General features: G+C 44.1%; 1 protein-coding gene across 1 annotated transcript in view; it reads right to left on the reverse strand.

Moving 5' to 3' along the window:
* Positions 1 to 859: 859 nt before the first annotated feature.
* Positions 860 to 13,472, reverse strand: part of LSM3 (LSM3 homolog, U6 small nuclear RNA and mRNA degradation associated) — a 68,122-nt gene continuing 55,509 nt past the window's right edge. Inside the window, exon 5 of the mRNA XM_063630699.1 lies at positions 860 to 3,867. Within this exon, the coding sequence (XP_063486769.1) occupies positions 3,794 to 3,867 (74 nt within the window). The 3' untranslated portion in view covers positions 860 to 3,793. The remainder of the gene's footprint in view (positions 3,868 to 13,472) is intronic.

Consider the following 13,472-nt stretch of genomic DNA (forward strand, 5'->3'; position numbering starts at 1 on the left):
GCTCAGGGGAGCCCAGGCCCCATGCCAGCTCATCTCCTAATTGCCACGGGCTCCACCTCCCACAGGGCGACATCTGCACCTAGGCCTGGCCTCTTACCCTCCGTGGAACCACAGCAACTCTGGTGCCCTGGTCCAACCTGACTGGTCACGCAGAGCCTCTGGCTCATCTCACTGTTTCTAGACCCAGATGAAGCACTCTGCCCTGGGATGTAGCATTTGGCTTCCCCAGCAGATGTCTGAAGGGGCCACAACACTTTCAGGGGAGTTAAGGCCCGTAGGGTCAATTTGGACCAGTGAAAGGCAGATGATGGAAAATCACCAGGAGATGCTTTTTTCTTCCTCTGCTAGTCTTGGCTCTCTGGAGATGTTGCATGGCTGAGTGACCTGGTGTGTTTCACTCTGAAGCTGTGACATGCTCAATCATGCACCACCCTGTGTTGTTTTCTTTCTCTCCTTCCCTGCTTCACTTCCTGTCTTCCCTCAGTCTTCCCCCAGCTCACACCCTGGAATGACACATAGGTACCTGAGCTTCACTGGAGGCTGTGTGGGCTAGGCAACCTAGTCTAAGATAAAGAGAAGAATTTGAGAAAGTTGTCAATTTGCAACCACTCAAAAAATCAGAAGAAGACTGTATTTACTGCTGGCAAGGATATGGAGCAACCGGAATGCCCTTGTACGCTGCTGGTGAGAATGTAAAGTGGAACAGCCACTTTGGAAAATGGGCAGTTTCTTAAAACATTAAACATAAACCTACCATATGGCCCAATCTTTCCACTTCTAGGTATTTATCCAAGAGAGAAAAAAATACATATGTCTACACAAAGACTTGTATGAGAATGTTTATAGCAGCTTTATTTATAATAGCCTCAAGCTGGAAACAACTCAAATGTCCCCCAACTGGTGAATATATAGACAAATGGTGGTATATTCATACAATGGAATTTTACTCAGCAATAAAAATGAATAAACTCTGGATACATAAAAGTGTGAATCTCTAAATAATTACGCTGAGTGAAAAAAGCCAAAGAAAGTACTGTTTGATTTCATTTACATAAAATTCTAGAAGATGCAAACAAATCTATAAAAACAGAAAGTAGGCCAAGGATTGCCTGGGGACGGAGTGGAGGAGGGGCGGGTTATACACAGGAGGGCACGAGGGGACTTTGGGGGCAATGGAAATGCTTGCCATCTTGATTATGGTGATGATCTCAAGGGACCACCTTCATAAAGATGTGAAAAGGGGGGAAAATCACCAGGCCTATAAGTGAACCCAACCAAATCTTTAGGGGAACCATCACTCCAATGCTATTTAAAGCATTTCAGTGCACAGAGAAAGAAGGAAAGCTTCCAAATTCCTTTTGTGAAACTAGCATAATTCTGATACAGAAAACCTGGCAAAAAGGGCCCATTAATGAGGAGTGTGCCGCTCTGCGCACACCTGTGGAGTTATTATTGACTCTGTAAATCAGCTACACTGCAGCTGACCCAGTTTCACAATTTTTTTCTGTCTTTAGTTTCCAGAAATTTAATTGCATTGTGTATTCCTGTGGATCTCTTTGGGGGCATTCTGTTTGAGGAAAGCAGCAAGCAGGTTTACTAGATTGGATCAAGAGGGAAGAGGAAGGAGGCCAGCCTCAGAGGCTGATCCCAGTGAGAGGGCTTCTCCTAGAGGGGAGCTGGGGCCAGGAGCCTCCAAGACCTGAGCGTGGGCTCACTGATGTCCCTCTCACCTCTCTCTGCTTGTCCCTCCCACCCTGACCCACCTGCTGCTCTCCATGCCCATGGCTCCCACCTCTGTTTGTATCTCCACTGTCTCTTGCCTTTTCTTTAAAAATCTGACAGTCTCTGAGCCCCCTCTCCCTGCAATCCATCCTCCATGATGCCAGAAATCCAATTATGTAACAGAGCTAGGATCCAGCCATTCCTCTGCTCGCTTCCTGTTAGGGGCTGAGCTGCATCCCCTTTTCCACCCCAGAAATTTTTATGTTGAAATCCTAACCCCCAGTATATCAGAGCATGCCCATATCTGGAGACAGGACCTCTAAAGAGATAGTCAAGTTAAAATGAGGCTGTTAAGGTGGACCCTCATCCAATCTGACTGGAGGTCTTATAAAAAGAGGAGATTGGACACACAGAGACCCCAGGGCTTTGCATATACAGAGGAGAGACTGTGAAGACACAGTGAGAAGGTGACCACCTGCAAGCCATGGAGAGAGGCCCTGGGAGAACCCAAACTTGTCAACACCTTGATCTTAGACTTCCGACCTCCTGAATTGTTAGAAAATAAATGTCTGTTGCTTAACCCCCTAGTCTGTGTATTTTGTCATGGAAGCTCTAGCAAACTAATACTGTCCTCATCTCAGACTCTGCTTTCCTGTGGCCCACAGAACAGGTGCAAACTTAGGACTGCACAGCCCAGCACCGCAGCCTCCTTCCCTGCAATGCCTAGCAACACTGAAAATACTGCACCAAGTTGTTCTTGTCTCTGCCTCTTTGCAATGCCACTCCCTCTGCCTGGGGCGGCCTCCCCTCCTTCTTGTCAACAGGCAGTGGCTCTGTTCTGCAGGTCTGACTTGTACATCCACTACCTGCACTCAGCATAGGACCTGGCACTGGGCAGATGCCCCTGAAGGCTTAGAGGGAGGAAACAGAAATGTCAGAGGGGCTGCACTGGTGGACACAGGCAGGCCTGCTTTGTGGGCGTACCACCTGAGACTTACACAGCTTCCACGTATCTCTCATTTAGGTCAATGTTTTCTTCTTCTTCTTTTCTTTTTTTTCTTGATGCCCAGTAAAGTTCAACTTTATTGTAAATTTTTTGTTTTTTGAGTCAGGGTCTCGCTCTGCTGCCCAGGCTGGAGTGCAGTGATGTAATCATAGCTCACTGCAGCCTGAACTCCTGGGCTCAAGCGATCCTCCTGCCTAAAGTTTTCTTCTTACTTAACCTTGGTTTCTCATTTTTCTACAATGACCATGAACTTTTCATCATAATAACAAAAAGAAAAAAAGGAGTAATAAAGATAGTACATATGATGAAAAAAAATCACTTTTCAAACACCCAACACATACTCAAAGTACAAATGACATGGTTTTCTTCTATTTTTCATATTATGCTCCTGTCTGCAATCCATAATCATCTCTCTCCAAGTTCAGGAGATCCTCTGAGGCAGGTTCGGTGCTACTGCGACTCCCCTGAGTAATATGAGCACAGACTTCCCAAGCTCAGATAGGAATCAAATTGTCTTGGGAAGAGACTTGGAGCGGAAGAAGCTAGTGACCTGGAAACACAAAGAAAAACCTCGACAAAAGCCTACTCTCTCACCAAATGGCCAGGAAAAGGCAGCTTAGCAAGAGAGAAAACTTTTAGGCAACCTGTTCTACTCCAGCTAAACACCACACAAATCACACAAAGCAAATGGTGTTTGGGAGCCTAGACGCCCCCACTTGTGAGGCTGTAACAAGGATCCCAGTAGCCCGGCTGGAGCGGTATCCAAGAAGGCCAAGTAGAGAGCCGAAGCCCTCACCCTCGCTGGCTGGCAATCAGCTCATCCTTCCCCACCCTCATGGAGGCCACTCACATGGAGACTCTGGATTTTCACTCCCACCAGCAATAATGTGGCGTCTCTCCCTCTCTTCACTCTCCAGTGTGTCCAAGGAAGTCTTGGGAGGGTCAGGACTTTCAGCAGCACCCAGCAGCGACGAGGCCACCTCCATCGAACTGTCAGTGAGACTGTTGGAGAGAAGGAACTGTTACCCCCAACTTGGCAGTAATGAGAACCCCCACACGTTGGTGTCAGCGGAGGCTGAGTGGGAAACCTGGACTTCTACTTTCACATGTCAGCCGTGAGGAGTGCCACACACGTGCCCCTGTGGGAACAGTTCAGAGAAAGCTAGCTGCAGAGAAGGCTTCCGTAAGGCCCGAGTCTCATCGAAATATAAAAATTTCCAGGTTTTAATAAAAATTCACTTGACATATCAAGAATCAGGAAGATCTCAAATGGAATGAATAAAAGACAACTAATCGATGCCCATACGAAAGTGATGGAGATATTAGAATTATCTGAAAAGGATCTCAAAACAGCCATAATAAAAAGAACAGAAAGAAAGCTATAGAAAGAGGAACTTTGGAACATCAGGAAAAAAGAAAGAATATAACAAAAAAAAGGGGTAAACCAAACAGACTTTCCCTTTCCCCCAGATAAGCTTCCCTAAATCATGTTTGATGGATGGAGCAAATATTACAACACTGACTGCTGTGGTTCCACATGTATGTAGAAGAAAAATTTAAGACAGCTATTAACAGGTGCAGGTAAAGGGACAGAAAGGGAGCTAAGGTTTCTATACTTCACTTAAATTGGTAAAATAATGACATCAGTAGGCTGATAAGTTATGTATACACAATCTAGTACTTAGAGAAACCACCAAAAGTCTATATGAAAAGATATACCCAAATACACTATTGATAAATCAAAACAAAATTACTTTTATTTTTAGAGATAGGGCCTTACTCTGCCACCCAGTCTGGAGTGCAGTGGTGTAATCATGGTTCACTGCATCCTTGATATCCTAGGCTCAAGTGATCCTCCCACCTCAGCCTCCTGAGTAGTTGGGAATACAGGTACATACCATGGAACCTGGCTATTTTTTTTACAAAGTTTTATGTAGAGCCCAAGTCTTGCTATGTTGCCCAGGCAGGTCTCTAATTCCTGGGCTCAAGGGATTCTCCTGCCTTGGCCTCCCAAAGTGCTGGGATTACAGGCATGAGCCACCATGTCTGTTCTAAAATAGAATTTTAAAAATGCTAGTGTAACACACAGGAAGGCAGAAGAAAGTAAACAAAGAAATTTAAAACAGAATCTGGGTGCTTATAGTCCTAGCTACTCAGGAGGCTGAGGTGGGAGGATCACTTGAGCCCAGGAGCTCAATGCCGCAGTGAGCTATGATTGCACCGTGCTCCAGCCTGGGTGACAGAGTAAAACCCCATCTCATTAACATAATAATTAAAAAAGAATTAAAAAGAAATTAAAAACAGAATAAACAGACCATTTAAAAATGACAGACCTAGCTTTATAATATCAATATTTATATTAAATATAAATGGGCCAGCTACACCAATTAACAGACAGAGATTGGCACAGTGGATTAAAAAACATGACCAACTTGGCTGGGCGCAGTGGGTCACACCTGTAATCCCAGCACTTTGGGAGGCCGAGGCGGGCGGATCATGATGTCAGGAGATCGAGACCACTGTGAAACCCTGTCTCTACTAAAAATACAAAAAATTAGCCAGGTGTGGTGGCAGGTACCTGTAGTCCCAGCTACTCGGGAGGCTGAGGCAGGAGAATGGCGTGAACCAGGGATGTGGAGCTTGCAGTGAGCCGAGATTGCACCACTGCACTCCAGCCTGGGCGACAGAGGGAGACTCCGTCTCAAAAACAACAACAACAACAACAACTACAACAACAACAACAACTACAACAACAACAACAACTACAACAAAACATGACCAGCTCTATGATGTCTACAAGAAACTCACTTCAAATATGATGATATAGACAGGTTGAAAGTAAAAGGATGGAAAAAGATACATCATACAAACATTACTTAAATGAAAGGAGGAGTGTCCATATTAATAAATGGTAAGGTAGACTTCAGAGTAGAGGAACTCAGAGATGAGAGGGACATTATATAATAAAAGAAAAGATAATCCATCAAGAAGTCATAGCAATCCTAAATGTGTGTACACCAAACAAGGGTTGCAAAATATGTAAAGCAAAAACTGATAGAACTGAAAGGAGAAATAGACAAATCCACAATTATAGTTGAAGACTTTGCACTGCTCTTTCAACAACTGATAGACCAACTGTATGGAAAATCATCAAGGATATAGAAAACTCAACAACACAACCAACTGACAGGATCTAATTGGCATTTATAGACCACTGCACCGCCAACAGCTGAGTACGTATTATTTTTAAGTGCCCACAAGACACATATCAAGATATACCATATCTTAGGCCATGAAAAATGTCACCGAGTTTAAAAGAATTGAAATCAGACACAGTATTTTTTGAATACAATAGAATCAAACTAGAAATCAATAACAGAAAAATAATATGAAAATTTCCAAACTTGTGGAAAACAAAAAGACATACTTCGAAATAATCAAAGACAAAGTCTTCAAGGAAATAAAAAATCCATTGAATTGAATGAAAATATACAACATACCAAAATTTATGGGAAACAGCTAACACAGTGCTGAGAAGGGAATTTACAGCACTAAGTGCAAATGTCAGAAAAGAGGAAAAGTCTCAAATCAATCATCTAAGCTCTCATATCAAGAACCTAAAAAAGAAAAGCAAGACAAATCCAAAGCAAACAGAAGAAAGGAAACTATAAAGAGCAGAAATTGATGAAACTAGAAACAGAGGAAATCAATGAAACAAAAATCTAATTCTTCATACAAAATTAATGAAATTTCTAACCCTCTAGAAAGGCTGATAGAGAAAAAAAGAAAAGCCACAAATTACCAACATCTGGAAGGAAACAGGATATTACTACAGACCCTACCCACATCAAAACAATAATAAGGGAATAATATGAACAACTCTATACACATAAATTAGACAACTTAGATGAAATGAAACAACTTCTCCAAATACAAAAACTACCACAACTCACCCAATATGAAATAGATCACTTCAATAGTGCTCCAATATTAAGGAAGTTAAATTTGTAATTTGAAAAAACTGTCAAAAAAGAAATCTCCAAATATTCAAAGAAGAATTAACATCAATTCTATACAATCTCTTCTAGAAAATAGGAGTGTATTGGCCAGGGTGCAACCACTGAAACAGAACCAGTAAGAGATACATACTAAAGGATTTATTGCAAGGAATGGGCCTACACTACTGTGGAGTCTGGCTGGGCACTCTGAAACTGGGCTGTCAGTACAGGCAGTCTGAACCTCTTGGGCACAACATGAAGCTGCAGTCCACAGGCAAAATTTCATGGAAATTTCACAGGAATTCAGGGAAACTGCAGTTCTGCTTGTAAGATCTTCCAATTGAATTATGCCCGCCCAGATAACCAAAAATAATCTATGTTAAGACAACTGATTATGAGTGTTAATCACATCTACAAAATACCATCACAGCTACACCTAGATTAGTGTTTAAATGAATAGTGGGGGATGAAAGCCCAGCCAAGCTGTCAGATAAAACTGACCATCACAGTCCACCCCTTGTCAAGTTGGCACCCAGATCATCTCCCTAAACCATACATAATTATCCAAATAAACAAGATAGCCAAGTCACACTTCCATCTAACATGATACAAACACCCTGAGTACAACTGAAAACACATTAACCCTTTTCCCAGAGCAGTGTGCAAAGTCCTTGGGTGATGTTCACCCTTCCGTTTGGTAAACTGTAAATACTGTGATGTAAAGTTAACTATTATTCATACACCTTATGTCATATGATAAGGGCATAAGGAAGGTAAGAAAACAAACATATTTGCTTAACAGATGTATACCAACATGTTCATAGCAAAATAAGGAAGAAACATTTATAGCTATTACAGTCCTCATTTCTGCAACTGCACATGGTCGTAGCTGGCATTTATAACCACCTTCTTCCACTAACCATTCCATAGTCCCTCTGCCTTCAGCAAGCACCTCAGCTGGTCATGCTTTTTTACCTAGTAGAGTGACCCAAACTTTCATTTTTGAAGGGTGTAGGCCATTAATAGCTCTGCCTGAATTGGGTTGACAGGACATGGTAGTACTAAGAGAAGCCCTAATAGAGCTCTTGTATTTCAGGTATGCTCTTCCTTTCCTTACCAATGGCAATATTTGGCATATCTCTATTGCCATGGCATGCCATGTACTACCAGTGTCCTCTTTGCCAGGGGTCCCCAACCCCTGGGCTGTGGACTGGTACTGGTCCATGGCCTCTTAGGAACCGGGCCATACAGCAGGAGATGAGGGGCGGGTGCGTGAGCATTACCACCTGAGCTCCACCTCCTGTCAAATCAGCAGCAGCATTAGATTCTCATAGGAGTGTGAACCTTATTGTGAACTGCACATGCAAGGGATCTAGGTCGCGTGTTCCTTATGAGAATCTAATGCCTGATTATCTGAGGTGGAACAGTTTTATCCCTAAACCATCCCCCAACCCAACCATTTGTGGAAAAATCGTCTTCCATGAGATGGGTCCATGATGTCCAAAATGTTGGAGATGGCTGTTCTTTGCCACTGAAAACAGAGTCATTAGTGTTTTAAAATCTAATCAGAGAACCAATTCCAGAAGACCTTGAACCGATTTGGAAAACTCTTCCTTAAGATCGTGATCCTCTAGAGTGACTTCTAGTACCAAAGTCTGTATCAGCCAGGGTTTGAACAAAAAGAGCCAGTAGGAGATACATATTAAGGGATTTATTGCAAAGTATTGGCCTACATGATTGTGGAGACTGGAGGGCTGTCAGGAAGGGGAGGCTGGACTTGGGCATGAACTGAAGCTGCTGTCCACAGGCAGAAGTTCTTCTTCAGAGAAGCCTCAGTTCTGTTCTTAAGGACTTTCAACTGATCAAAGCAGGCCCACACTGATTATCTAGGGTAACCTCCTTTACTTGAAGTCAACTGTTCACCTTTGTCCTAATGATGCCATGAAGAAGACCCAGAATGTACATTTTCTACCACTCAGCTGTGTCTAACACAGCTAAAAAGTGTAGGACCTGATCCTGAATTGCCTTTTCTGGAAGCATTTCTGCAAGGATTTGAGCCAATTCATTCTGGGAACGTCGTTCTGAGGAGCCGGCTGGAGCTAGAGACGCTGGAGAGGGAAACTGGCTTGGCCAGCCCTTTACAAACAGCCCTTGTCCAAGTGGTCCCTATCCCAGGAGCTCGATATTGAGACTCGGCATCCACTGTGCAGCCAGTGCCTGTTTAATCATTCCTGCAGCCAGCAGGGAAGGTGCTATGATACCCAGTTTATAGATGAGTCTCAGAGAAGGGTATTTATTCAAGGTCACACATTAAGTGACTAACCAAGCTGTTGAACTCCAAATCCACCCTCCTTCCATTATACTGGAACCCATGACCTCCGATCCAAAGACCTCAAAGAGCCCAGTACCTTTATACCATTGGGAAGAGTGGTATTAGGGGACCCCAGAAGATAGGGGGTGAGGACTGCTCTCAGTCCATGTGTGTTGGTGAGTTTATTCAATGAGAGTCCCACATTCATGTGGCTGCAGAAATTGGCTCAGACACAGGCATGTGACTCAAACTAGGCCAATCAGAGTTAGTCCTGGGACTTTTGCTGAAACCATTTAGAAAAGATGCCCTCTTTCTGTTGAGACTCTGTGGAGTGGATAGAATGTTAGCTTGAAGCTCCTGATGGCATCCTGCCATTCCATAGGGAAAAATCTACTTGCTACTGCAGTCAAGCCAGGGAAAAGCAGAGCCAAGACATGGAGAGAGATTAATTTCTGAGAGTCTCTTTGGAGGGTCTGGATTCAGCCATGCCTCTGTAGGCCTTGATTTACACAACACCCTTGACACACAGCTCATCACCTTTTTAGTTGCTCTTCTGTTCTTGGGCTGAAACCTACCTCCCTAGAACTTACACTGACTAGTTCTAGCTCTACTAATCCAAGGGGCAGCAGAAGGCTCTGAAGGCAAATAAATTGGTTTCAAATCCCAACTCTGGCATTTCCTCTTCAAATGTCAATTTAAAATTGGAAGGAGAATACCTACATTAGAGGGATGTTGTGGGGATGAAGGACTATCACAAGTGCTTTGTTTTGGTTATCTTGTCATATTGCCACTCTTATAGTCATTGTTATCTGATTGTGAGTGCCCAGACAGCAGGGACCTTGTTTTATTCCACTCAGCCTCCCCAGTACCTAACAATACTTGGCACAGAGTAGGTGCTCAATAAATGCTGGTTGAAATAATCTCCACCAGAGAGAGCTACTTGGGAACAGCTGTGATATCATTCCAAATCTTCTGTTCTTGTCCCTGCTCTCATCCTCACCATGTCTTTACATAACGCGGATGGTTTTCCTTCTTTAAAAAAATTGTACCAACTCAATTATTTTGTGAATATTTATCAGATAGAAACAAAAGAATGAAAATAAGCTACCACAGTACCAAAAACCCAGACGTTTGGGGTTAGTTTTCTAACACAATACTCAACTATTTTACTTATTTCATGTTTTTCTTAAGAAACAAAACAAAAGCAATCTGCCCTGCAATTTGGACACTAGATCCTTTTTCTCACAGCGCCTCTTGCCGTTTGCTGGGAGTGGTGTGGGCATGCTTGGCAATCATGAGCAGCTGCTGACATGGGACAAGTGGGGAATGGGAAGCAGCTGCTTGGCCCACGCTGTCTCCTAAGCCCTAAATTGGTGACGAGGTGTCGCAGACAAAAGACAGGCAGTTATGGTTTGGGCGGAGGCTCCACAAGCAGCAGTGAACTCCTCTTGCCAAGTTCACCCAGCAAAGCAGAGTCCGCCTGGCTGGCCACAGTGTGCTGGGCAGCCACTGTCCTTAGAAGCAGTATGCACCCAGAAAGATAAGCCCACCAGGCCGAGCCACCATCTCCCTCTGTCTGATGGAGGGACAGAGGGAGGAGGAAACATCAGCTGAAAGGCACTGATGCAAACGAGAGACCTCATCTTCATCTCTTGTCTCACAGTGGCCGAGTAGCTCCATGTCATGATGCCACTCCACACAGCAGCCAGAGTCAGTCACCTTCTGAAAATACAAACTAAATCAGGCATCAGCAAACTTTCCTGCAAAAGGTCAGAAAGAGAGAAAGTATTTTAGGCTTTGTGGGCCAGCTGGTTTCTGTTACAACTACTCAGCTCTGCCTTGTAGTGTGAAAGCAGCCATAGACAACATGTAAATGAATGGGTGAGGCTGTGTTCCAGTAAAACTTTATTTACACAAACAGGAGGTGGGCCGACGTGACCTGTGGGCTATAGTTTGCCAGCCCCTGGATTCTATCATTGGACCCTCTGTTATGGCTCCTCATCCTCTCAGAGTAAAACCCAGCTACTAACTGGGGGCTTCAAGGAGTTGCTGAGCTTGGCCCCTGCTGACTTCTCTTCCTAGACGCCGCTCCCTGGTCACAAGCCAAGCTCATTCCTGCCTCAAGGCCTTTGCACTCATGGTTTCCTCTACCTGTAACACTCCCCTACCCCCACTCCACACTTTCATATGACTCACACAGTCCCAGTATTAGGTCTCAACACAAATGCCATTTCCTCAGAAAGGCTGTCTGTCCCCTCAGCCTTCTGAAGTGACTGTCACCTCCCTTCCAGTCCCTTTTATCACAGCACACTGTTTCATGTTCTACATAGCACTCATCACACTTTGTAATGATCTCTTCTGTTTAGTTGTTTACTTTTTTATTGTTGTTCTCACCCCTAAGCTCTGGCAGGGTAGGGAGCCTCATCCCCAGTGCCTGCTGCCCATACAGTTGGAGTACAGGAAATATTTGGAGAATGAATGAATATGCGAATGGATGGAGACCTCAGTAACCTCCTAACTGGTCTCCCTCATCCCCTCCCTCCCTCGGTTTCATCACCCACTCTGCGGACAGAGATATCTTCTAAAAATGGTTATCACATCACGGCCTGTCTGCATTAAACTCTCTAATAACTCTCTAATAACTTCCCATTGCTCTTAGAATAAAACTTAAACTTTGCACCATCGCCCCAGGGACTCTGCAAAGAGGGCCTCCTGGCTGCTTCTCCCAGCCCATCTCTCCCATTCTGAAGAGGATGCTGCCTGTAGGGTCCATCGATGTGACCCCAAAGGGCGCCACTTGGCACTAAAGGTGTTTTTGCACTGATATCAGAAAATAGGTTATGTTCCAGGAATCCTCTCTGAATAAAAGAATGAGGCTATGAACACCTGACTCATGAGAGGCTGGGAAGTCATCCAGTTTCCTCATCTCACCCCACCCAGGTCAGGCTCTCTCCTGTGACATGCTTGGGTAGAAAGAGAGAACGTGCACGATCTTTCAGACTGACGCCAAAGCCCAACAGGGCTCACGCCTTTGGGAAGGTGGGGGTCATGGAATGGAGAGCTTCAAGTGCTTTTTCTGGCCTGACTGAAAACTACTTGCAAATCAAAGTGAAAAAGAGAGGGGTGGGGCTGCTAACAGAATAAGTATTCAGACTTGTGGACTCCTTACGCAACCATGTAGTTTATATTGCTTTCTCCAAAGTTGAAATTCCACTTGACGAAATTCTAAGCAGAGATGAGATCATGTGGACAGCCCACAAGGGTCTATATAGCTCATTGCTTGGGCTATACTAAGGTGAAAGATTAGAAAGTTGCCACCTCATGTCATCTTCTCAAATAGGCCTGGAGAGTAACATCAAAGTGGCCAAAAGCAGTACCAATTTTCTAAGTGACATTGCACAAAGTATGTAATCCAAGTTACAAGAATATCTGTATTTTTTTTTCATGAGAGTTAACAAAAGTATTTTAGGTGGTGGTAAACATGGCCCATGAGTCTTTCTGTTTTTTCTGAATTGGCCTTCCTGAAAAGATGATCACTAGTGTTCTGCAGTGCAGTGTCATCAGCAAGACACAATGTACACCCCACTTCTGGTCATTTTTAAATCTAGGCCAATGCACCTGGCATCATACCTTTTCCAACTTATAAGTGACCACTTGGACCCACTGTCCTCTCTGATCCTAGTTGATCTTGACTTGTTTTCACTTTATCTCATTTCCCCTATTGTGAATATTTGCTTCCCACCCTGAATTCCTTGCTCTTTCTGACTATCTCTGGATTTTGCCCTTTCCTGACACCTGGATCCTGGCTCTCCTTCTAGGAGTTTAGCCCAACTTGCTTATACCACCTTCCCTTCATTCCACCATTTCCTGGGGCCCCAACTAATGCCCAGACAGATACACCTTGGCCCTCAGCCCCTGAGTACAGAAGAGGAGATCATGTTAGGTTATAATGACATTGTGAAGAACATGACAGACATGGTCTGCCCATCACTGCTCTTTCTTTCTTTCTCTTTCTTTCTTTCTTTCTTTCTTTCTTTCTTTCTTTCTTTCTTTCTTTCTTTCCTTTCTTCTTTCTTTCTCTCTTTTATGAGACAGAGTCTCATCTGTCACTAAGGCAGGAGCGCAGTGGCACGATCTCAGCTCACTACAACTTTTGCCTCCTGGGTTCAAGACATTCTTGTGCCTCAGCCTCCCATGTACCTGGGATTACAGGCACGCACCACCACACCCAGCTAATTTTTTGTATTTTTAGTAGTAATGGGGGTTTTGCCATGTTGCCCAGGCTGGTCTCGAACTACTGAGCTCAGGCAATCCGCCCGCCTCGGCTTCTCAAAGTGCTAGGATTGAAGGCATGAGCCATCGCACCCAGCCCATCAGTGCACTTTCAACCTTGTCTACAACATCCCATCCACCACTTCTCCTCCTCTACCACAAC

The sequence above is a fragment of the Symphalangus syndactylus genome, chromosome 21 (genome assembly GCF_028878055.3).
Source record: "Symphalangus syndactylus isolate Jambi chromosome 21, NHGRI_mSymSyn1-v2.1_pri, whole genome shotgun sequence".
NCBI classification, from domain to species: domain Eukaryota; kingdom Metazoa; phylum Chordata; class Mammalia; order Primates; family Hylobatidae; genus Symphalangus; species Symphalangus syndactylus.